The following is a 25,193-nucleotide window of genomic DNA, read 5'->3' as shown; positions in this document are numbered from 1 at the left end:
GTTTTGTTTTTTATTAGATGTGCATGAATAATCTCAGAAGGATTCTGTTTAGACCCTATTAAGTCTTCCTCAGCAGATAATGAAACAGCAATGTCTTGCCAGCTATTCATAGTTAGTATATGATGTACCACCAAGGAGTAGTTTGTTTGCCATTCGTAATGATTTAACTCTGCAGACACATATTATTCATTAAATGGGCCTAATAGTTGCAGCCAAAGGGCTGCTTTTAACTGTTGACACTGGTGATAAAATGCAATAATAGTGGATCAGCCATTACGTTCCACATCCTGCCAGATCTTCCTTCCCACTGAAGTGAGGTCAAGCAGTCAGTCTGCTCCATCTGCTGCCTGCCACCACCAAAAGATTAAAATCAGAACTCAAGTCTTTTTTGAATAACTGGAAAGCTATTCTGAATGGTAAAGTTCAGGGCATAACCAAGGTTAGGAAGAGTAAAAAGAATCTCAACATCACCAGTCAAAATCATGGGAAATTCTATAATCCCATGTAATAAAAACAGAATCTGATTCATTAATTAACATTAAACATATCATACTAATAATGAATGGCTGGAATTGCAGAATGTGTTTCCCAAACACTGATAAAATTCCCAATGCAACTGGGAAAAGTTACAATTTTATTACTTGGTTACAGTAAAATAATGGTCCTGAATTGGTTAGAAATGAAAAATTAGTATCAAATTACTTCATGATTTATTGTACCTTCCCTTCTACTTTCATCTGGATTTAGTCCTTGCCCTAGGTTATTAAATTGAAAAAGGGTATTTATCTAATAAACATAAAATTTGGCTCTTTTTTACTGGGAGCAGCAGTCACTGAATATTACAATAATTGCACTGTCATGAGTCATGAAGTGTGTAATGATAGGTTAAATTTCTCAGTTGCTTTGGCTGGGTGATAATGGGTTACAAAGGATGCATAGGACTCATAAGTAGGTTCAATATTCATCTTATTGGGCAGTGATCTATTATTCACTTTGTACAGGTATAAGATGCTTTTGCTTAAAATAAGAGCTTAATTTTAATATTATTAAATATGCACACTCTGCTTCCACATTTTCTTGTCAAAGGTACGCTGGCTGACAAACTCATTTTGGGCTGACAGGAAGTTAGCATTTAAAAATTTACTTTTTGCATTCCAGCACACATGGAAGTGTACTTTATCTTTGGCTTTTACAGTGATTTTTTTGGGGGAATAGGCATTCTCCTGTTGTGTCACTTGAAGGATAGGAAAGGTTGAAAAGAAAGGATGGCAGACATCTGCCTTTATTCCCACAGCTATATCTTTGGACCCAGTCACCCATACATGAAATGTCTGAAAAAAAGGGGAGGCATCAACAGAATTGTGCCATCTGTTTGAAACTGAACTGCAAACAACCTTCATCACAGGGAAGGTGCTGCCAATGACAGTGAATATCATCACTGTCTTCCACTTCCTGACTTCAGACTCATTCCAAGCTACACAAGGTATATCAGAAACATACTTCACTCTCTAATTCGCAGGTGAATTAAGCTGATGGCTGATGAATTATTCACTAGGGCAAACAATCTCATCACATTTTACACGGAAAAACCAGCAACAGAATCAAGCAGCAGTGGAATTAGTTTCACATTATAGGATTCTTCAAAGTTCAGGACCTTCCTGATTGTATCGATGTGAATCTATGCATCCTACACAAAATCTCATAAGCTTCGTGAACTGCAAGTGATATCATTCCAAAAATATCAAGGTAGTCATGAAACATAAGATCAACATTATACAAAGGAATTAGGCTTTCCAGGCAGCAGTCAGGTTGCCTTCATTTAAAGGCAGTTCTTTATACAAAATTTTATTGATGGAGAAAGAAGATTGCAGAATGATTCCTAAGCAACCTACACTACCCTTTTCACCTTGGCTCCTATTACCACTGAAACATCCATGAACAGTGGCCAATTCCAAATACAGTGAGACCCATGCAGGCACCAGGATCACTGAACTCTAGATATCTTGTATTTATATCTTGTATCCTATTCCATACCCCTGAAAGATCAACAATTAGTTTACAATGCAACCCCATCAAGGTCTGCAAGGTCACTGTAATGCATTGTGTGCTGCACAATTTAGGCATCCAGAGATGCACAGCCATGAAGCAGGAGAAGTTTCTATCCACAGCCAAAAGCAGAACAGATGGTGATGAGCCCTCGATAGACAAAATTCTCATTCATTCCTATCCCAATCAGGCACATGATACTGAGCAACTCTTTGGATAAAGTAATTTCCCCTCATCTCAGTCATAAATGATCAGCCCCTTCTCCTGAGTTTGTGCCCCTGTGTTAAGAATCCCTCACCAGCAGAAACAATCTCTCAGCGCCTGTCAAGCCCCTTCAGAATCTTGTATGTTTCAATGAAATTGCCCCTCATTCTTAAAATCCAAAGAAAATCGACCCAATTTACTCAGCCTCTCATCATTGGACAACCTGCTCATCCGAGGAACCAATTTAGTGAATCTTTGCTGTACTGCCTTTTGACCAAAGTGAATAACATCATGCTTCCTTAAAGTCCATCTGCCATCTTATTGTCCACTCACTTAACCTGTCTATGTCTCTTTTCAGCTTCTCTGTGTTCTCCCCCCACCCCCACCCTGCAGTTTACCTTCCCACCTAGCTTTGTATCATCAGCAAATTTGGATATATTACTGATGATTGCCACGACTGAAGCAGTCCATGTCCAAATGCAGCAAGACCTGGACAATATCCAGGCTTGGGCTGACAAGTGGCAAGTAACATTCACACCACACAAGTGCCAGGCAATGACCATCTCCAACAAGAGAGAATCTAACCGCTGCCCCTTGACATCCAATGGCATTACCATCACTGAATTGCCAATTATCAACATCCTGGGCGTTACCATTGACCAGAAACTGAACTGGACCAGCCACATAAATACTGCGGGTACAGGAGCAGGTCAGAGGCAAGGAATCCTGTGGTGAGTAACACACCTCCTGACTCCCCAAAGGCTGTCCACCATCTACAAGGCACAAGTCAGGAGTGCAATGGAATACTCTCCACTTGCCTGGATGAGTGCAGCTCTATCATCACTCAAGAAACTTGACACCATCCAGGTCAAAGCAACCCACTTTACTGGTGCCCCATCCACAAACATTCAATCCGTCCACCACAGTAGCAACAATATGTACCATCTACAAGATGCACTGCAGGAATTCACCAAGGCTCCTTAGACAGCACCTTCCAAACCCATGACCACTACCACCGAGAAGGACAAGGACAGCAGACACAAGGGAACAATACCACCTGGAAGTTCCTCTCCAATCCACTCAACATCCTGACTTGGAAATATATCACCGTTCCTTCACTGTCACTGGGTCAAAATCCTGGAACTCCCTCCCTAACAACATTGTGGGTGTACCCACACCACATGGACTGCAGCGGTTCAAGAGGCAGCTCACTTCCTGTAAAATGAATTTTTAAAAACTCTCTCTTCATCTAAGTCGTTAGCTGAAGTGCAGTACTGACCCTTGCGGTACTCCACTATTCATTGCCTGCCAACTTGAAAATGTCCCACTGACTGCTTCCTATCTGTTAACCAATCCTCCATCCATGTATGATTTCCTCATAGTAAAACAATGCTAACTTGTTCTGATCCTACTATGCTTTTCTAAGTGCATAGTTAACATTTCCTTAATAATAGATTCCAGAATTTTCCCAACAACTGATGTTAGGCTAACTGGCATGTAGCTCCCTGTTTTCTCTCTCACTTCCTTCTTGAAAAGTGGAGTAACATTTGCCAACTTCCAAGCTGGAGGGACCATTTCTGAATCCAAGCAATTCTGGAAAATCACAGCCAATGCATCCATTATCTCTGCAACTATCTCCTTTAGAACTCTAGGGTGTAGGTCATCAGGTCCCGGAGATTTGTTGGATTTTAGTCCCTCAAGCTTCTTCAAAACTTATTCTCTGTTATTATTAATTTTCCTAATTTCCTCACTCTTTTTAGGCCCTAGGTCACTGTCTATGTTCAATGCTTCTGCAATTTCCTCATTCCTCGTGATAATTTCTCCAGTGATTCTAACAGAACAATGTCTCTCCCTTTTTATATACTTACAAAAGCACTTACAATCTGTTTTTATATTACTGGCTAGTTTACTGTCATATTCTATTTCTTCCCTTTTTATGAGCTTTTCGGTAGCTCTTTGCTGGTTTCGAAAGCACTCTTAATCCTCAGACTTGCTATAGTTCACAGTAATGCTTTAAGCCTCATCTTTTATTCTAATAATATTCCTAACTTCCTGAGTGAGCTGCAGTTGGGTCTTTCTTGCTGAGTTTTTGTTTTTCAATGGAATGTATTTTTGTCGGACATTTTGAATTGTTTCTTTAAATGTTTCCCACTGTTCATTTACCTCCATACCTTTCAGTCTATTTACCCAGTTTACCTTAGCCAGCTCTCCCCTCATACCTATGTAATTGGCTTTGTTTAAGTTTAAGATTCTTGCTTGTGATTGGAGTATGTTACTTTCAAATTTAGCATGGAATTCAACAGTATTACGGTGTTTCAATGGTGTTTGGTCTCAATCAAACATGGGTTCACTGTAGAACTTGTTATGATACAGAGAAATTGTGCAACCATTGATGGGTTTCATTCAGGCCAAGTACATTTATAATATATGCTGTGTTTAAATATACAATTGGCAGAATTTTGCCTTTGTTGGGTGGGCTTGCTGAGGGTGGCAGGGACAGTCAGGAAGCCGACCGCCACTCACGATCGGGGCCAGAGGGTGGTTTCACCCTGATGAGCCAATTAAGGCCCGCTCAGCATGACATGTGGCTGGGGAACCTCCGAGAAGGGATGGGCGGGGTGGGGGCCTGTTCATGGCAGGTCCAATGGTGACCTAGCGGCCGATTCAAAAAAGGGGCAGGCGCCCACCACCGCCACCCCCCACCCCCCCCCACCCCAATCCCCACAAAGCCCCCCACCCCCCGTGGACCTTATGGGTGTTAGAATCTGAGTAGCACCTGTCAATGACGCTGAGGTTGGCAAAGGGGATGAGCCCTGTCTGCTTGGACTGAGTGCCTTGCGGCTCAAGGGTGCTGCAGATAGAGAATGGACTAATCAATGCTCCTTTATCCTTTCAGAAGAAGACATCCCATAACAGTATTGAGAGGGTGTGGCCTGGCAGACTACCTCACGCCTCCTCACCCTCGCCCGCTATGAGCAGGAGGCCTTGGAGCTCAAGAGGCGGCTTGTGCCTTGGTTAACTGTCCACAGTGAGGTTGGGGTGTCAGACGAAGGTAAGAGTGCAGTGCACAGAGGTGAGAATTTCAGCTTGTGCAACCATTCTAGTGTAGTCTCTTCATTGATGTGAGCCTTGAACCTGGAGTCTCTATTGATAATTGAAAGACAAGGGCACCATGAAGCAGATTGCCATTGTCTCACCAGGGTGTCTGGCATGCACAGTGACAGTGTGATGACTTTCACTGATGACATGTCCTTGTTCTCCCTTTTAGGCTCACCAGCAGGCATTTACACTGAGGACCCTGAAGGGCCACCCCTGACCCCGGAGGACCACGATGCTCATCACGCACCTGCGTCATGCCCACTATGTCAAGCAGGCATCAGGGCAGATACCAGCACCTCGGTGGGCATTAGATTGCTGTCTAGTATCTTGGTACACATTAGTGAGGGCACTTCACACTCGTTTGAGGTGCAGGTGGAGGCAGGGAGTGCCCAGGGCACCGGCAGTCGGAGGACACCTGGGGACCAGGACAGTGCTCAGTCAGTGGCTGATGATGAGCCTTTGGAGTCAGCCATTAGGCGGCAGAGGCTCAAAGTCCAGCGAGAGTGAGACGATCTAGCGAAGATACATGAGGGAATGCGTGTCGTGGTCTCCATTTTGGAGGAGTCCCTGCAGAGCATGACAACTGCATTGACCCTCATGACTGAGCTCAATGCTTCATCCATGGAAAGAGTAGCAACTCTCATGGAGAGGCTGCTCCAGGGACAGAATCAGGGCTCCCTAGGGTTGCACTTGGACCTGCAAGCCCTCACACCAGCAATGAACTCAGCTAGTCAGTGTCAGTGTCAGTGTGGGAGATGGAATGGGTACCCAGTATCCCAGCTAGGTGCCTGTCCTTCAGTGGTGAGCAGGGAGGTCCGAAATGACCACACATTGGTGCACGAGCTGCCTGTCGTCTCTGCAGACTTCTCTCAGTGCGTTCCAGATGATGGCAGCATCTCCTCTGCTCCTCTGCCAGTGATCCTGGTATCTGATGAGGCTGCGGCGACTGGAGAGATGTCAGCCGTGGCACTGGCTGCTCCTTCCCAGGCAGGGCCAGCACTGGCTCCACTGGCAAGGGGATAATCGCCAAGGCCAAAAGAACAGCCGTGTCAGCAGGCTGTCTCCAATGCTGATGCCAGTGAGGGGGGAGCACCTAGACGTAGCACCCACAAGCGTAAATTTAAAGCACCTTAAGCACAAGACGGGATTGTCATGAGCGATATTTTGATTGCCCATTTTGCTTTGAGATTTTTAATGGTGTGATGAACAACACCGTTTAATGTTTAGTTCAGTTATCTGTCACTTACAGCATTGAATGAGATTTGATTTTGTGCTATTGGCCTGAGTATGCTTCATTTGTTCTGTAGGTACAAGGTAGGCTAACATTTAATGATGGACGTGTGTCTCTTGAAATTTAATTGCAAAGGCACTGAGTGTACATTGGTGGCCAAGGAAATGGTCCTGTCAGGAATGGAGTATGGAGCTTGAAGCCCTGGCATGTGGTGGTGGTTCTTAATTGGTAGACAAGCTGAAGGAGCATTGGATCAATGCATCCTTGGTGTTCCTGCCTCCCTGGAGGTTACCCAGGTCAACCTCCATGCCCTCAGCGTTCTCCTCACCATTCTCATCCTCAGACTCACTACTGGACTCATCACCTGTGGCCTGTGCAGCTGCGTCAACATCCTCTTCTTCCACTGGGTCCCCCCTCGCAGTGCCAGGTTGTGGAGAGTGTAGCATGCAACCACTATCAGTGACACCCACTCTGGGGGGCATTGGAGTGCACCCCCTGAATGGTCCAGGCATTGGAAGTGCATCTTGAGAAGACCAATGGTTGTCTGTACCACAGCCCTTGTGGAGGCGAGGCTCCTATTGTAATGCTGCTCAGCTTCTGTTCTTGGATAGCGGAGAGGTGTCATGAGCTAACTTTTGATGGGATAATGATTGTCACCCAGCAGCCATACGTCCAGCCAGGCTGGAGCATTGAAGAGCCCTGGCACCTGGGAGTGTCTGAGGATGTAGGCATCGTGGGAGCTGCCTGGGTACCTTGCACAGACTTGTAGAATCTGCATCCTGTGATCACACACTATCTGCATGTTCATGGAGTGGAATCCCGTCCTGTTGACGAAGGCACCCGGCTCACCCCCTGGTGCCTTGATGGCCACATATGTTCAGTTTATTGCACCCTGGACATGGGGGAATCCGGCAATGGCCACGAAGCCTCGGGCTTGCTCTGCCTGGCTAGCCTCGACCATAAGGTAATGAATGAAAGTCAATGCACGCCTGAACAGAGCGTCTGTCACCAGTTTGATGCAACTATGGACAGCTGATTGGGAGACTCCACACAGGTCCCCCACTGACCCCTGGAAAGAGCCAGAGGAATAGAAGTTTAGGGCCACTGTGATATTCAGAGCCACTGGCATGGGGTGTCCACCCACACAGTCGGAGCTGATCTCAGGCCCAATCCTCTGACAAATGGAGGTCACGGGCTCCCAGGAGAGGTGAAGCCTCCTTCGGCATTGCACTTCAGACATATTGAGGTAGCTGCATCGCTGCCTTAAACCCTGGCAGCAGGATAGTGGCATCTTCTGCGGCTCCTTCCACCTTGGACTTTCTGCTGGCCTTGCCCCCCTGTGCCTGTGCCTCTCCTCCTATAGGACCCTCCCCTGGAAGCTGTATTGGGAAACCTGGCCTCCTCTCCCTTCTGCCTCTCTGTTCCTCCTCAGAGGAGATGCCTCCAGAGGCCACACTCCCCACTGCCAGGGTTATGGAAGGCTGACTGATACCTGGGTGGACCCACAAAGTCTGAATTCTCCGGGGGCCTGGAAGACAACTGTGAGTCCTGAAGTAAAGCCTAGAAATGCTCAGGATACAGCTCTGAAGCGAGGTGAAGCTGTCCAGTTTAAATAAGCAACCAGCAGCACATGGTCTCCACAATTTCTCACAAATCACATTGACAATGCTGCTGACCCGTCTTATCCCGCCTGTGGATGGGCTTTTGCAAATTGTGGCCTGCCCGCCTGCCCGTTTTTCCCATGCAGCGACCGAGAAATCGCACGAGCTACATAAAATCACCAACTATTGGTGTGTCAAGGGCGTTAACTGGCCTCTTAATTAATGGCGGGTGCACCTCCATCTCCCACACGCGCCCGCCGACTGAAATATTGAGAGGGTCCACGAAAAATTCTGCCCAATGTTTTCTTTCACGCATTTACCTACAGGTTTGTATTTTTATGGATCGGGGTTGGTGAGTGGGGTTTATATGAGCATGTGTGCAAAGCAGTCTTGAAAAAGCAGCCCAGGACCCCAGCAATTCTTAATCCAGCTCTGCCAGTCACAAATCAAGGTTATGAAAAAGTGAACTTAGACATTTTGAATTCGAAGGGTGGGATTTCCTGCCCCCCACCCCGCCTCCCCCCACCCCCACCACAACCGCCGGCGGGATTTTCCGGTCTCGCTAAAGTCAATAGAGATTTGAATGGCTCGCTGCATCCGCATCACCGCATGGATATCCACTATGGCAGGGCCAGGAAATCCCGGCCTAAAGGTGCTGAGTGTATAGCGTCTTCAATTACTTTAAATTACTTACTTGAATTTTGTATTGAATAGAAGAATCGGGGTGGAGTTAAAATTTCTCGGCTGGTGTAATTTTATTTCAGAGCAACATCAGTAAATGGCAAAGGACTGAGAAATCTATAGCAAAAGTTTTAATAAAAGTTTATCCTTATGACCCACGAATAAAACACATTTATTAAAGAAATTAAAAAAACAGATTTTGAAATTAAAGTCAGTACACTCTCTGAATTAAACACCCAGTTCACATGGATTGAAGTCAAGGAGTTTAAAGGGTGACATCATTTCTCACTAATAGAACATTCCAGAAAGCCAGTAAGCAAATACGTGGAGGGTGCCTTGGAAATGCTGCTGTGCATTGTGAGTTAAAGAATTTTTAAAAATTCTTTCATGGGATGTGAGCATTGCTGGTTAGGCCAACAATTTTTGCCTTTATTTAACTGCCCTTGAGAAGGTGGTGGTGAGCCACCATCTTGAAACCCTGCCGCCCATCTGGTACACCCACAGTGCTGTTAGGAAGAAAGTTTCAGGATTTCGACTCAGCAACAGTGACGGAATGGAGATAAGGTTATAAGTCAAGATGGTTTGTGGCTTGGAGGGAAACTTGCAGGTGGTGGTGTTCCCATGCATTTGCTGCCCTTGTCCTTCTGGGTTGTAGAGGTTGCTGGTTTGGAAGGTGCTGGTGAAGGAGTTTTGGTGAGTTGCCGTAGTGCATCTTGTATATGGTACACACTGCTACCACTGTGTGGTACTGGAGGGCGTGAATGTTTAATGTGGTGGATGTGGTGCCAATCAAGTGGGATCCTTTGACCTGGATGGTGTTAAGCTTCTTGAGCGTTGTAGGAGCTGCACTCACCCTCCTGACTTAAGCCTTGTAGATGGTGGGCAGGCTTTGGGGAGTCAGGTGCTGAATTACTCACCATAGAATTCCAAGCCTCTGACCTGCTCTTGTAGCCACAGTATTTATATGGTTAGTCCAGTTCAGTTTCTGGTCAATGGTAACCCCCAGGATGTTGATAATTGGGGATTCAGTGATGGTAATGCCATTGAATGTCAAGGGGAGATGGTTAGATTCTCTCCTGTAGGAGATGGTCATTGCCCAGCACTTGTGTGGCACAAATGCTATTTGCCACTTGTCAGCCCAGTGTCCAGGTTTTGCTGCATTTGGGCATGGACTGCTTTCGTATCTGAGGAGTCACAAATGGTGCTGCATATTGTGCGATCATCAGCGAACATCCACACTTCTGACCTTATAATGGAAGGAAGGTCATTGATGAAGCAGCTGAAGATGGCTGGGCCTAGGACAGTACCCTGAGGAACTCCTGCAGTGATGTCCTGGGACTGAGGTGGCTAACTTCCAACAACCACAACCATCTTCCTTTGTGCTAGGTATGACTCCAACCAGTGCAGAGTTTCCCCCCTGATTCCCAATGACTCCAGTTTCACTAGGGTTCCTTGATGCCACCCTCAGTCAAATGCTGTCTTTATGTCAAGGGCTGTCACTACCACCTCACCTCTTGACTTCAGCTCTTCCGCCCATGTTTGAAACAAGGTTGTAATTGAATAATTAGCTGAGGAGAAAAAATTGCAGGGCTATGGGGAATGAGTGGTGGAGCAGTACCAGCTTAATTGCTCTTGCAGAGAGCCACATTGACAGCAAAATTTCCTCGGGATAATGTCCTAGGCCGAGCCATCTTCAGCTGCTTCATCAAAGACCTTCACTGCATCATAATGTAAGCTGAGTGGCCCTGTTGAAACCTTCCTTAGTTGGTACTTATGGGCAAACCGCCCAGTAAAGAGTCAATGAAAAAAGCAGGCATGGTTATATTTCCTACAAATATGGCAGGTAACAGATGTGAGGAAGTGAGTTTAAATAATACTTACTAGTAATTATAGTAGCAAGTATTTGCTTCAAGTACACATGTCACAAAATGTGCACTTAAATATTATTATTCTTGTAGTATTCACCAACCAAAGCTATTGTGACATTATCATCTTTTGAGTGTTTATATATGGCTATACAGCAGCACAGCACAGATATAAGATTCGACTTACAAGTTAGAATCATAGAATGGTGACATCACTGAAGGAAGTCATTCAGCCGATCAAGTTCATGTGGCTCTCTGCAAGAGCAATTTAGCCAATCCCGCTCCCTGGCTCATTCCCTGTAGCCCTGCAAATTTTTTCCTCTACAGCTAATTATTTAATTTCCTTTAGAAAGGCACGATTGATTCTGCCTCCACCACACCATTCAGTCAGTGCATTCCATTTCCTAACTATTCACTGGGTAAAAAAAGTTTTCCCTCATGTTGCCTTTAGTTCTTTTGCTGATCATCCTAATCTGTGCCTTAGTTCTTTATCTTTCTGCCAATGACAGTTTCTCTCTACCTACTCTGTTCAGGCCAACCATGTTTTTAACACCTTTATCAAATCTCTCTTATTCCAGGGTCCTGTATGCCTTTTTAATTGTTTCTAAACATGCCCTGCCAGCTTCAATGATTTGTGCACATATATCACTAGGTGCTGTGACTCCTGCAAGCCTTTTATAGTTGTATTCTTTATTTTCTGTTGCCTTGTTCTTCCTAACAAAATGTATCTCTTCACACTTCTCTGCATTAAATTTCATCTGCCAAGAGCCTGCCTGTTCCAACTGCCTTCGATGGAGCAAATGGATTTTTATGTGTCCACAATATCGAATCACTAGATGTTAGTACATAAGCTAGGTACGCAACATAATCAGAAAGCCTAACAACACGTTAACTTTTATCTCAAGGGGGTTAGAATTCAAAAGTGAGGAATTGGTGCTTTAGTTGTACAGGGTCATGGCCAAACCCCATCTGAAATATTGCACTCAGCTTTTGACATTGCTCCAAAGAGGAGAAAGCATAGATTCACCAGAATGATGCTAGGGATTAAAGAGTTAGTTTATGAAGAGAGCTTGCATAAACTTGGCTTTTAACTCCCTGAGTTTCAAAGTTTGAAGGATTACCTAACTGAGGTATTAAAAATGACAAAAGCGTTTGGAAAAATAGAAGCTTTGTGAGGGAATCAAGAACAAGGGAGAATAAGAACTAGAACATTCAGTATTCAAATCAGAGGTGAAATTTAATGCCCTCCCCCAAGGCAAGTTTGGAGGCAGGGTGGGCTATGGACCCCATCACCTTCCTGCCTCTGCCCAGGGTGAGAAGGCTTGTGGGTGGCCTTCCTGCCCTGATGCCAACCGAGGTTCTTAAGTAGGCAATGGATGCCAACCCCCAATGCACGACCCCTATCCTGCCCTCACTCACCCATGGCCTAGGTCTCTCACTGATCCAGGGCCTTTGGTGCATTGCCTGCAGCTACCACCACCCCCCTGTGGCACTGATGCCAATGAGATGCTGCTAGCCTCTGATTGGTCAGCAACACTCAGGGGTGGGCTTTCTGCCCCCAGGGTCTTTGATCCCATGGCAGCCTGACTTAATGCAGCAGGGCTTCCCCACAGGGCTTTCACCAGTTCTCCAGCCAGTGGGTGGAATCCCCTCTCCTGAATTAAATTCTGCCCAGGAATCACATTTTCCAGATGAAGGAGAACTTAAATCTGGAATTCTCTCCTCCAGAAGGCAATTAAAATTTTTAAATTGACATATTGACATTATTATGAGGCAAATTGATTGAGGGATATGGATCAAAGGTAGGTAAATGTAGTTAAGCTAGGATCAGCATGATCTAATTGAATAGTGAAACAGGTTCAAGGGACTGAATGGCCTTTTCTGTTCCTACATTCCTACATGTAATCATGTTGCTGGTCTTTAACAACCACTTTCAATGAACAGACCCAATGCTGCAGAATCTCAGCCTGAAAAGCAGAAAAACAGTGCAATTGTCTGCGATTTTTCGTGGCCAGGCCAACGTTACGGTTGGCGGACGGGTGAATCGGCCAGGCGGCCTTTATGCTTTTCATGAAACCTCATCCAAGGGTGAGAGGAAATTTCCGTTAGGAAATAAAATAAAAGGAAATATCTGGGGATAGCATTTTTATGAGGTATGCTTTCAGATGCTTGATTGTGAAGAATGGACATTTTTTTGCAGCTTTTAAGTAGTTCATTTCATTATTTGCAGGACTGCAGCTCCCTGAGGCAGCTGTCTGTCTTCAGGGAGTGCTCTTGAAGCAATCACCCATGCCCAGGATGACATCATCGCAGGCCCTCTTCATGCCCCCATCCTGGCAGTTCTGAGCTTTTCAGCGTGCGTTTCACACTGGCTGGCCATTACTTACTTAATCCATTAGATCTAAACTGCTTCTTCTCAATAAACTACTTTATAATCACAAATATTCGACTGCCTATCTTAGGCATCTGTGGCTCCTGAACCCAAAATCTTACAGCCCATAAAAATAAATAAACATGTGCCTTTGGCTTTCTCTTAGATTGGATTGCATGGCACACGCCTTACTCAGCTGAGTCCTAAAATGGTCATTGGTGTTCTATACATCAAGAGGACTGCAATATGTTTTCTCCTTTTTAGGCAGCTCCTCAGGATCGAGGATGGCTTGCTTCCTCACCAATTTGATGGATTCTGAAACGGCTGAAAGGTCCAATGCATTGTCTGCAGACTCTGCCATATGGGGGGGCATGTGGTGCTTGAAGGTTTAGCAAAGGTTGGTTCGAGATTTGTGCGCTCCCTCTAATGCCTTAGTTTTGCCTCTGCACTTTCCCAAAGAAGTCTCTTGATGTGTTCAGTGCCTTCCCGAATTAGCGTTCCCCATTTTAGTCGGTCACAAGCCAGCATCTCCCGGAGTGAGCAGGGATGTTTGACCTCTTCAGGGATTGTTTGAGGACATTCTAAACTGTTTCTGCTGTCCTCCTGGGAATCTCCTGCTGCAACTGAGTTCCAAGTAGAATAGTTGCTTTGGGAGTCTTGTGTCAGGCATACAGGTGACATGTCCTACCCAGTGGAGCAGATTTTGAATGATTAACTCCACGATGCTGGGCATGTTGGCTTAGGAGATGACGCTGCTGTTTCTTGCCAGTAGATTTGGAGGATCTTTTGAAGTTACCACTGGTGGTACTTCTCCAGTGCTTTGAGGTGTCTGCTGTAGGTCGTCCAAGTCCGACACATAGAGGAACGCAGGGATCACTGCTGCCCAGTAAATCATGACCTTAGTCTTAGGTTTGAGATCGTGGTCCTCAAATACTCTTTCCCTCAGTGGACTGAAGACTGATCTGGCACATTGGAGGTGATGATGGATTTCATCCTCTATGGCTTTCACTTAGGCTGGAGTGCCAACAGAAATTGCAGAGTGTGCATGGTGCTCACTCTACTCAGCTGAGTCCCAAAGTAGTCATTGGGGTCCGATATAAATAATAGGACTGTAATATGTATATGGAGGCCCGCTTCTGAAACTAGGCAAAGTCTCCAGCTGCAGACTTTGGGAATACATGGCTGGATTTTCATGGAGTTGAGGAGGGGTGAAATGGTGGCCAGGACCTGATTCTGGGATTCCTGACCCCATTCTCAGGGTTTCCAATTTTCAGTACAGCTTTTGAAGGGCGCAGGCTGGTTCACATCGCAAGACCACACCATGTACTCCTCATCTGGCTGGCTCCATTGCGGGGATAGGTATGTCCTCTTCCTCTGCAATTTTCATGGCGTTGGACCAGCATTTCAAAGAGTTGTGGTTCATGGCACCTCCAAGATGCCATGAACTATAGTCTGCATGAGGGAACCTTTTGCCACCCATGCCAAGGTATGTCCCACCAGCCAGCCCCTAAGGCCCCTCATACCCTCCAGCCAAGATATGCCCCCCATCAATGGCCCCTCATGCCTCCTATGCTAAGCTATTGCACTTCCATTCACCCACTATACACTGTACAAAACCAATGACCCCAATGGTGACATAGGGTGTAAATAAAAAAAAATCTTTAAAAAAAGTCATTGATAACTTTCCACTTTCTTAACAATAACTTGTTTTTACTACAGCCCAATAAAGTCAGTTGTCCAGACCCTTTACAGTATCAGTAGCGGAAACGCAAATACTTGAAACCTCGTTATCTTTTATAAATAACCATTGTGCAATTGACAGAAGAGTTCAGAAAGCCAGAGCTGTCAATGAAGCAATGTTTTCCCTGGGCTCAGCCCTTTCAACAGTCTAACTGATTTCTGGGCACCCATCCAAAAATACATAATGAGGCTCATGAGGCAACCATGAGAGGCCAGGAATCCATTAGAATGTTGAAAGAGCTGAGCCGCCACAGACTCAATTGGGGTAAGTTGGGAAGGTGGCAGGGTCCCCACCCACCTGATAAAATGGCCCCAAGCCACTAAACTCGCCATGGAGGAAAGGCACAAATTCTACCCATCGCAAATTGAATGTGGCTCAAAAAGGTGCATAAGAGTAAACAGTATCTGCTGGTGCACAGCCTGGTCACAGAGGTGAGTGAATCATAAACAAAGTGAAAGGGTTGGGAATTTGGTGTAAGTGGGAATTGGGGCAGAGGGGGATGGAGGTGTTGTTTTTGTCTCCAATACACATAGTGACCTGTGTTATAAGTAAGTAATTTAATCTACCTAAAACTTGAAATATGATCAGTAAGTACTAAAAGGCTAAATTAAAATAAGACAGGTAGATTAAATACCCAAGATTAATTAATTAAATAAATAAAACAAAGTTATTTAAGGATGACAGTGTAGGTGATGTGTTTCAATGATGTGGCAGATTGAGTATGATGTGGGAAAATGTGAGGTTGTCTACTTTGGCAGGACAAATAGAAAAGCAGAATATCATTTAAATGGAGAGAGACTGCAGAATGCTTCAGTACAGAGGGATCTGGGTGTCCTTGTACATGAATCACATAGGCCTGACTTTTTCACTCATTGGGCACGTGTGATCGGTGGGCCCAGAAGCAGAAGCGAAATGCGCTTCAGCCTGCGATTGGCCCCCGGCCACGATCTTATGCTGGCAAATTAATGGGCAGCCAGCGTGCAATGCGTCCTGAGAAAGGCTCAGCACTGCTACTGGGGGCAGGAAGAGGGCGGGTGCTGACGTCAACATGGGCTCGGGTGAGTGCTTCAAGAGGGCTACCTGAAGGCAGACAGCTGTCTCAGGGAGCTGCAGACCTGCAAATAAGAAAACAAAACCCAAAAATGCTGCAAAAAATGTCCATGCAGCACAATCAAGCACCTGAAAGCAGACCTCATAAAATAAACAGTCCCCAGATTTTTTTTTATTTTACAGAGATTTCATTCCGCCCTTGGATGAGGTTTCATAAAAAATGTAACATCCACCTGGTCAATTGGCCTGTCTGCCAACTGTAAGATTGGACGGGCCACAAAAACTTGCTGACAATTGGGGCGCTAATGGGCTTAATTGTCCACTTAATTGTTGGAGGGCACTCTTCCGCCTTTTGTGCTTGCCTGCCAAGTGAAATACCGTGTGAGTGCACGATGACATTGGGACGCTTGTCTGATGTCATCTCGCGCAATTTCACGCCCATTTGGGTCGTAAAACTATGGCCATAAAGTGAGTATGCAGGTACAGCAAGTACTTAAGAAAGTAAACAGAATGTTGGTCTTTGCTGCAAGAGGGGTGGAGTATAAAAGTAGGGAAGTCTTGCTACAATTGTGAGGGTGTTGGTGAAACTGCACCTGGAGTGCTGTGTAAAGCTTTGGCCACCATATTTAAGGAGAAACATACTTGCACAGGAAGCGCTTCAGCACTTCACTAGGCTGATTCCTGAGGTGAGGAGTTTGTCTTATGAGGAAAGGTTGAGCAAGTTGGGCCTATACTCATTGGAGTTTAGAAGAATGAGAGCTGTTATTATTCAAACATAAAAGATTCTGAGGGGGCTTGACAAGGTAGATGCTGAGATGATGTTGCACGTTGTGGAAGCATCTAGAACTAGGGAGCACAATTTAAGAAAAAGGGGGTCCCCTGTTTAAAATGGAGATGAGGAGTGCTTTCTTCTCTCCGAGGGTCATTGGAATTCTCTTTGTCAGTGAACAGTGGAGGCTGGGTAATTTAATATACTCAAGGCTGAGCCAGACAGATTTTTGATTCACAGAGGAGTCAAAGGTTATAGGGGCTGGTGGTGGTGGCAGGCATTAAAGTGGCGTCAAGGTCACAATCAGATTGAAGGGCCAAATGGCCTACTCTTGATCCTAATTCCTATGTTCTTATGCACTTAACTGAGCACATGAGTGTTTGCAGACAGCATCAATATAATGGACAATCATATCTGCAGTAAATTCTATATCTTGAGGAGCTTCTGCTCAGAGCTGTTATTGAGCCAAAGTCTGAGGGGCAGACATTGTGGGGCATTAGTGTTACCTGGACACTTTGATCCAGATGGCAGTCACACCCCTTAGATTAGGAAATGGTCCACGTTTGATTAATGGTCAGGGGTATGAAGGTGTGACTGCGAGTCAAGGAGAACAGGAGACCCAGGGTGTAGTGCAGGAGGAACCTCAGCCTTTGTCCTTATCCAACAGGTACATGGCGCAGGATTTTATAGTCCCTGCCAGCAGGTTTGCAGGCAACAGGGCACATAAAATTCCCCCAAGTGGCCTTCCCACAGCTATCCTGTTTGCCCCCATCTGTCTGCAATTTTGTGGGCGTTAGGGGGGAAACCATCTACCATCATATCAATTGGCGCCCCCCTAAGGGGCCAACTATTTCTTTTTATTCCTTATTGGGATGTGGGCATCATTGGGAAGGTCAACATTTGTTGCCTATTCCTAATTGTCCTTGAAAAGGTGATGGTGAGCAACCTTCTCGAACCGCTGCAGTCCTTCTGGTACAGGTTCACTTACAGTCCTGTTAGAAGAAGTTGGCCATTTTGGGCCTCTTGTCTGCGCCAGCCCTCCAAGGGAGCAATTTACCTAGTGCCATTCCCCTGTCTTCTCTTCATAGCCCTGCATATTCTTCCTTTTCAGACAATAACCCAATTCCCTTTTGGATTTCTCAACTGAAACTGCCACTACCACACACTCTGTCAGTATATTCCAGGTTCTAACCACTTGCTGCATAAAAAAAGTTTTTCTTCATGTCTCCATTACTTGGTTTGCTAATTACCTTCAATCTGTGCCCTTTGGTTCGCGATCCTTCCAACAGTGGGGCCAGTTTCTCCCTAGCTACTCTGTCCAGACCCCTCATGATTTTGAATACCTCTATCAAATCTCCTTTCAACCTTCTCTTCTGTTAGGAAAGTAGTCTCAGCTTCTCCAATCTATCTTTCCTTGTTCCTGGAACCATTCTCTTGAATTGTTTGTGCGTTCTTTCTAATGCCTTCACATCTTTCCTAAAGTGTAGTGCCCAGAACTGGATGCAATACATCAGTTGAGGCTGAACCAGTGTTCTATACAAATTTAACATAACTTCCTTGCTTTTGTACTCTACGTTCCTGTTAATTAAGCCAAGAATGCTTTATGCCAGTGCTTCCCAAACTTTTTCCTGGTGTTGTCCCATTTTAATACCACAGACTTTCGATGATCCAGATTGAACATTTGGGTTATGAGTTGTTGAGTGAGGCAGGGGGTGCCTCAGAGATCAGTCCATTAGGCTACACCAACAGCAAAAATAAACACAAGGATTTAAAGGGGCCTCACAGCTGTTAGAAATCAGTCTGAGCTCCATGGAACCATTGCTGCCTCTGAGATTGCAACCCCAAAATCTTGCCTCTCAGCCCCAATGAGGCTCATGACCCAGAGTTTAGAAAGTCCTACTGTATACTTTATTAACTGCTCTCTCAATCTGTCCTACCAACTTCAACGACTTATGGACATGCACACCCAAGTCCCTCCGCTCCTGCACCCTCTTCAGAATTGTACCCTTTATTTTGTATTCTTTTCCCGCCTTCTTCTGACCAGAGTGAATCACTTCACTCTTCTCTGTATTGAATTTCATCTGCCACTTGTCTGTTCATTCCACCAATCTGTCTACATCCTTTTGAAGTTCTACATTATCCTCCTCACAGTTCATAATGCTTCCAAGTTTCATGTCATCTGCAAATTTTGAAATGGTGCCCCATATACCAAGGACTAATGTCATTAATATATATCAGGAAGAGCAAGGGTTCTAACACTGACCACTGGGGAACTCCACTATAAACCTTCCTCGAGTCAGAAAAATATCCATTAACCACTTCTGTTTCCTACCACTCAACCAGTTTTTTTTTATCTGTGTTGCTACAATTCCTTCATTCAATGAGCTGTAAACTTGCTCACAAGTCTGTTGCATGGCACTTTATCATCTGCCTTTTGGAAGTCCATGTACACCACATCAGTAGCATTGCCCTCATCAACCCTTGCTGTTACTTCAAAGAATTTCAGCAAGTTAGTTACACATGTTAATAAATTCATGCTGGCTTCCCTTAATTAATCCACATTTGTCAAGTGACAATTCATTTTGCATGGAATTACCAATTCTAGAAGCTTCCCCGCCACTGAAGTTAAACTGACTGGCTGATAGTTACTGGGCTTATCTTTACACTCTTTTTTGAACAAGGGTGTAACATTTGCATCACCCCTGACTCAAAGAAAATTATGGTGAGTCCCTCTAGAATTTCCACTCTCACTTCCTTCAGTATCCTTGGATACATCTCATTTGGTCCTAGTGCCTTATCAACTTGAACTTCAGACAGCCTATCCAATACCGCCTCCTACTTATCAATTTTAAACCCTTCAACCTGAGGTGGTGAGATGAGGTCCTTAAGCGGCGGGGGAGAGGGAAAGCCAATCTGGGCCTCCCTGCAACGGACTTAATTGGGGTAGAGGCGGGAAGATGGCGGGGCCCCCACCCTTCCACCTGATTATGCCCCACCACCATTAAACTCACCATGGGGAAGGCAGAAGATTCCAGCCCTCAACTCTGTTTCACTCTCCACGGATGCTGCCAGGTCAGCTGAGTACTTCGAGTATTTTCTGTTTGCATTTCAGAGGGCAGTTAAGGGGCAATCTTATTGATGTGGATCTGGAGACACATGTAGGCCAAACTGAGTGAGGACAGCAGTTTTCCTTCCCTAAAATATATCAGCTGGGGAACCAGATGGGTTTTTATGACAGCGTCCTATCATTTCAGGCTAATACAGCCCTGTTTCCACTGTCTGTGAGATCTAAAAGCCCTGGGAGCCAATGCACTTCAGAAAGTTGCACAGCTTGAAGCAGCAACCTGTGAAATTGATAAGTCCTAACTGTCTGAATACTACACCCCAATTAATTGATGACAGAATCATTCCTGTCCCGGGAGATACCTAACTCCTGCATCTAAATTAAATTAGATAACAAAATGGGATAAATTGCCCCAACATTGCTAAGTTGCTACAAAAAGCTGACATACTCTAACCATTGACAGCCTTGAAGCAGACCATGTGTAACTTTGATTCTACTATGATACCATGGATTTTGGTGAGCTCTTTAACAACAGCAGCAACTTCTACTTCCACAGCACTTTTAATGTTAAAAAATTGAGGGGAACTACTCACTTGTACCAAACCCATTCATTAAGCCAAGGTGGAACATTATCATAGAATCACAGAATTTTAACAGCACAGAAGGAGGCCAGTTGGCCCATCTTGTCTGCACCAGTTCGCCAAATGAGCATTTTGACCTAATGTCATTGCCCTGCCTTTTTCCCACAGCCTTGCACATTGTGTCTATTCGAAGAATCATCTAATGCCCTCTTGAAAGCCTCGATTTAACCTGCCTCCACCACACACCACACACCTTCCAGGCAGTGCATTCCAGACCCAAACCACTCATTGTGTGAAAAAAACTTTTCTCATGTCATATTTGCTTCTGTTGCAAATCACTTTAAATCCGTGCCCTCTTGTTCTTGATCCTTTATGAACAGGAACAGCTTCTCCCTAACTACTTTGTCCAGCCTCCTCATGACTTTGAACATCTCTATCAAATCTCCTCTTAGCTTTCTTCTCTCCAATCTATCCTCATAGCTGAAATCTCTCATCCCTGGAACCATTGTTGTAAACCTCCTCTGCACTCTCTCCAATGTGTTCACAGCTTTTCTATAAAGTGGTGCCCAGAACTGTACACAATATTCCATCTGAGATCTAATGAGTGTCTTATATAAATTCAACATAACCTCCTTGCTCTTGTACTCTATGCCCCTATTAGTAAAGCCCAGGATACTATATGTTTTATTAACTGCTCTCTCCACCTGTCCTGCCACCTTCAACGATCTATGCACATAAACACCCTTTATGTTAGTAAAGTATCCATACTTTATGTTAGTAAAGTATCAAGATCTGCAACTAGGCTACCTGTAGTCACAGTGTAAAACATAATAAGAGGTAACTGAAAGACATTGACAAATTTACAGATGTCTCCCTTTATAATATTTTATGCTCCCTAGACTCTTCAACTGATTGGAACAATTATCCACTGACAGCTAAAGCCAGCAGCGGAACCTTGATTATCACAGGACGCAACAAGTAAATCTTGCAGAAGAAAATTATTTAAACTGAACACTTACGTTGAATCAGTGTCTTTTTCTTTCTTCCGTATACCAAAAGCCTTCCGTGTTCGCTTTTTCAATCCTGTTCAGATAAAAAATAAAGTTTCTTAGTCTGAGATTAGAGACGAATCAAATATCAGAATCATTTGTAAGTAGGGTTGCATTATTAAAGTCTAAATGTTAGAAAGATCAATGGAAATGTGTTTTTCAGTCAAAATAAAAAACAATATCTAGTGAGAAGCTGCTATACAGCTTGAGGTCTGGTTGATTCATCATGCACTTTATAAGTTCGATTGATGGATGTAAATCATGAAGAATCTGGTTAAAAAACAGTGTATCCATGAAAATATTTATATATGATTACTTGCATCAGGACATTAAAATGAGCACAATGTTTCTCTCTATAATTGTTTCTCTCATGTAGGCATTATCATTTTCCGCAGCCAGAAGCTCCACTCTCATCTACAAACTTATCCAAGTGAGTGTTAGCAATCTATTTGGCTCTGAGACCATCACTGCCAAGTTCAATGAGACCTCACCTGACGTCCATGCACGCAAACTGGAGAATGATTAAGAGAAGAAAACCTCTCACTTTTTCCCCTCAAGCACTAGATTTTATTTTTAGAGGGATAGAATTGAAAAGTAGAGAAGTTATGCTATATTTGTATTGAAACTTGATTAGGCCACACTTAAGAATACTTTGTACAGCTTTGGTTGTCATTTGATACAAAGGATGTAGAGCTACTGGAGAGGGTGCAGAGAAGCTATACAGGGATAATGCCAGAAATGCATGGCTATTTATATCAGGAAAGGATTGACATGCTGGGTCTCTTTTCTCTTGAAAAAAGCAGAGGGACGACCTAATAGATGTCTTTAAAATTATGATGGATTTTGATAGAGTGGAGACAGAGAGAATGTTTCCTTTTGCACAGAAGAGCATTAATAGAGGCCATCAATATAAGACAGTCACCACAAAATCCAATAGGGAATTCAGGAGAAACTTCTTTACCCAAGGAGTGGTGAAAATTTGGAACTCGCTACCACAGGGGGTAATTGAAGTAAATAATGTAGATGCATTTAAGAGGAAGCTGGACTAGCAGATGAGGAAGAAGGAAATAGATGGTTACAACACATTATTTAGATGAGGAAAGGTGGGAGGAGACTTGAGTGGAGCATAAATGCTAGCATACACTGGTTGGGTCAAATTCCTTGCTTCTGTGTTGTATATCCTATGTAATCGTGTGTAAAAGAAAGAATACTTCAATAACCAGGATGTGAAAGTCTTAACTAACTGGCTTTTTGAGAAGAGTAATGAATTATTTAAGATGTAGTTGGGTCAGCAGATGAGGACAAACCATTATCAGTAGCAGAATGTGGCAAAGAGTTTTGCAGCACACCAAATCCTCAATTGACTTGAGATTAACAGGGGGGGAGATACTAAAGAAGTATTAAACTTTGAAGATCCCAAGCTTTGGCAAAAATATCACCATCTTAAAATGAAGTTGGACTTATTATACTGATATGTAAGAAAAACATTTCTATTCTCAAAGAATTGTTAGCAACGTGATATAATGTCTTTAACATAGAAAACAATATTCCAAGCTACTTCACAAAGATGGACATGAAGATAAAAAAGAGACATTAACAGGAGTTACCAAATGCTTGGATTAAAGAGGCAGCTTTTCAGAAAAGCCTTAAAGGAGGATAATGAACTGGGGAGGAAGAGGGTTTAAGGGGGGAAATTCCAGTGCATGAGGGCCCATGCAGATGAGGGCCAGCAATAGTGGGGCAAAGAGAGGACACAGAAGGCTAGAGCCAGAAAAACAGATTGTTGGAGGAAGGCTGTTGGCTGGAAGAGGTTACAAAGCTAGGGAGGATCAAGACCATGAAGTGATTTTACACACAAATTATCATTAAAAGGCTTGAGTTTTGAATTTTTGAGGGTTTGGGAGCCAGTATAGATCAGAAAGAACAGGGTTGATGATTGAATGGAACTTGTTGTGTAATGGGATGTGAGTGGGATATAGCAAAGTTTTGGATGAACTTGTTTATAAAGGATGGGGGTGGGGGGGAACCACCCAGCAGGTCATTGTAATAGCTGTATCTGACAAAGCCATCAATAAAGGTTTCCACGGTAACAGCCTAAGGCAGATCCAGAGACAGGCAACATTACTGAGGTAAGATTATGTGGTATTTATGCTGGAGAATGTAAGAGGTCAGAAGTTCAGTTCAGGGTTGAATAGAATGCTGAGATTTGGATCAGTCTGATTCAGCCCTGGAAAATGGCCAGGGAAGGGGAATGAAATCAACGCCATGGATACAAGTTTGTACTTAAGATGATGGCTTTAGTCTTCACAATGTTTAACTTCAGGGGAAGAATTTAAAGTACAGGAGTGGGTGTGGGCAGGTGTGCCTCCGATTGGTGCCCCCGATTGGGGACACGCCACGATTTTAAGTGGGCGGGCCAATTAAGGCCCGCCCAGTGTGATGTCCGCCAGGAAGCGCTATGCTCTCCCTGTGCGGGTGGGGGGTGGGATTCCCTCAGCTGAGAATGCGCTCTTTCACACATGCACACAAAAGAGCGCACTGATCTCCCTGAGGCTAAGTGCTGCCTCAGGAAGATCGGATCAGAATTTAAATTTTGAAGGTAAATGTTGAAACAATTTCACTGACATGTCCCCTCATGTGACACTGTCACATGAGTTGGGACATGTCTATCACTTTAAATCTAGCATTTGTTAAATATTTAAAAACCCTCATGAAACCTCATCCCAACCGTGGATAAGGTTTTGTGCTTTTTCTTAAGCCCACCAGAGCTCCCGGCCTGCTCGCCAACCCTAAGGTTGGATGGGCAGCCCTGTCAATTACCTCAATTGTTTTATTAACGGTCTCAATAGGCTGTTGACAGGTCGGTGGGCGCACAGCTGACTCGGCTGCGGCCCTACTGACCTGAAAATTGAAATGACACAGGGTGATGTCAGGAGTTCCACCCAACATCATCCCAGGTCATTTTACGCGTCAGCGAGCGGGCCCTGCCCCCCACTCGCTGTCCTAAAGATCCTGCCCCAGGTATTTTTTTAAATTTCAGGATGTAACTTGCTGGCAAAACTTTCATTTCCAGCCCATCCCTAATTGCCCTTCAGATGATGGTGATGAGCCTTCTTCTTGAACCATTGCAGTCCATGTGGTGAAGAGGGCCCCACAATTGGGAGTGCCAGGATTTTGACCCAGCAAAAATGTAGAACTGGTGATATATGGGTATGTCAGGAATGTGTGAGATTTCCAGGAGAATTTGAAGGCAATTCTGTTCCTCTAGGTGTTGGAGGTTGCAGAATTGAAAGATGTTGCTGAAGAAGCCTTGGTGAGTTACAAATTGGAGCTCATCTCAGGCTGGATATCAGACAAGCAGTGCAGGAGCACAGAGGCAGATAGGAGCTCGAGAGAGATGGAGCTGTGCATTGTCAATGTACTTGTGGGAGTTGATCCAATCCCTGTGGATCATATTAATTATAATTAGCAGGGAATGTGGTATTTCTCCACACACAAAGAAAAAAATAGTGGAATTAGTACAGGAGATGCCTCTTGAGGGCACCTAGTTCCCATAAATTGGAGGGGAATGTGGACAAATTAGTATGTACTATATTACTCATTTGTTCTATACTTTGCATCATGTATTATATTAACATGTTCATACACACTGTGCAAAGTATTTCTCCACTAAAATCACAATACCCAAAGGGATCAGTGTTCTGAGGAATTAATACTGTCTTAGCTACTCTCTATGAAGAGCAGAGGATCCAGTGCTTAACAATAGAGGATCATCCAAAACACAATTGTCATCACCCACCCTTGTAGAAAGCAGTGTCCCAGATAAAGACATTGTGCTATA

At 44.3% G+C, this 25,193-nt stretch overlaps 1 protein-coding gene across 1 annotated transcript in view; it reads right to left on the bottom strand.

Annotated features, from left to right (window-relative positions):
• sgip1a (SH3GL interacting endocytic adaptor 1a) overlaps nt 1-25,193 on the bottom strand; it is a 208,113-nt gene that overhangs the window by 125,979 nt on the left and 56,941 nt on the right. Inside the window, exon 3 of the mRNA XM_041208987.1 lies at nt 21,323-21,386. Within this exon, the coding sequence (XP_041064921.1) occupies nt 21,323-21,386 (64 nt within the window). The remainder of the gene's footprint in view (nt 1-21,322; nt 21,387-25,193) is intronic.

Source organism: Carcharodon carcharias, chromosome 16 (assembly GCF_017639515.1).
Source record: "Carcharodon carcharias isolate sCarCar2 chromosome 16, sCarCar2.pri, whole genome shotgun sequence".
Classification (NCBI taxonomy): domain Eukaryota; kingdom Metazoa; phylum Chordata; class Chondrichthyes; order Lamniformes; family Lamnidae; genus Carcharodon; species Carcharodon carcharias.
The sequence above is the reverse complement of the archived record's forward strand: the minus strand, read 5'-3'. Positions and strand labels throughout refer to the sequence as shown.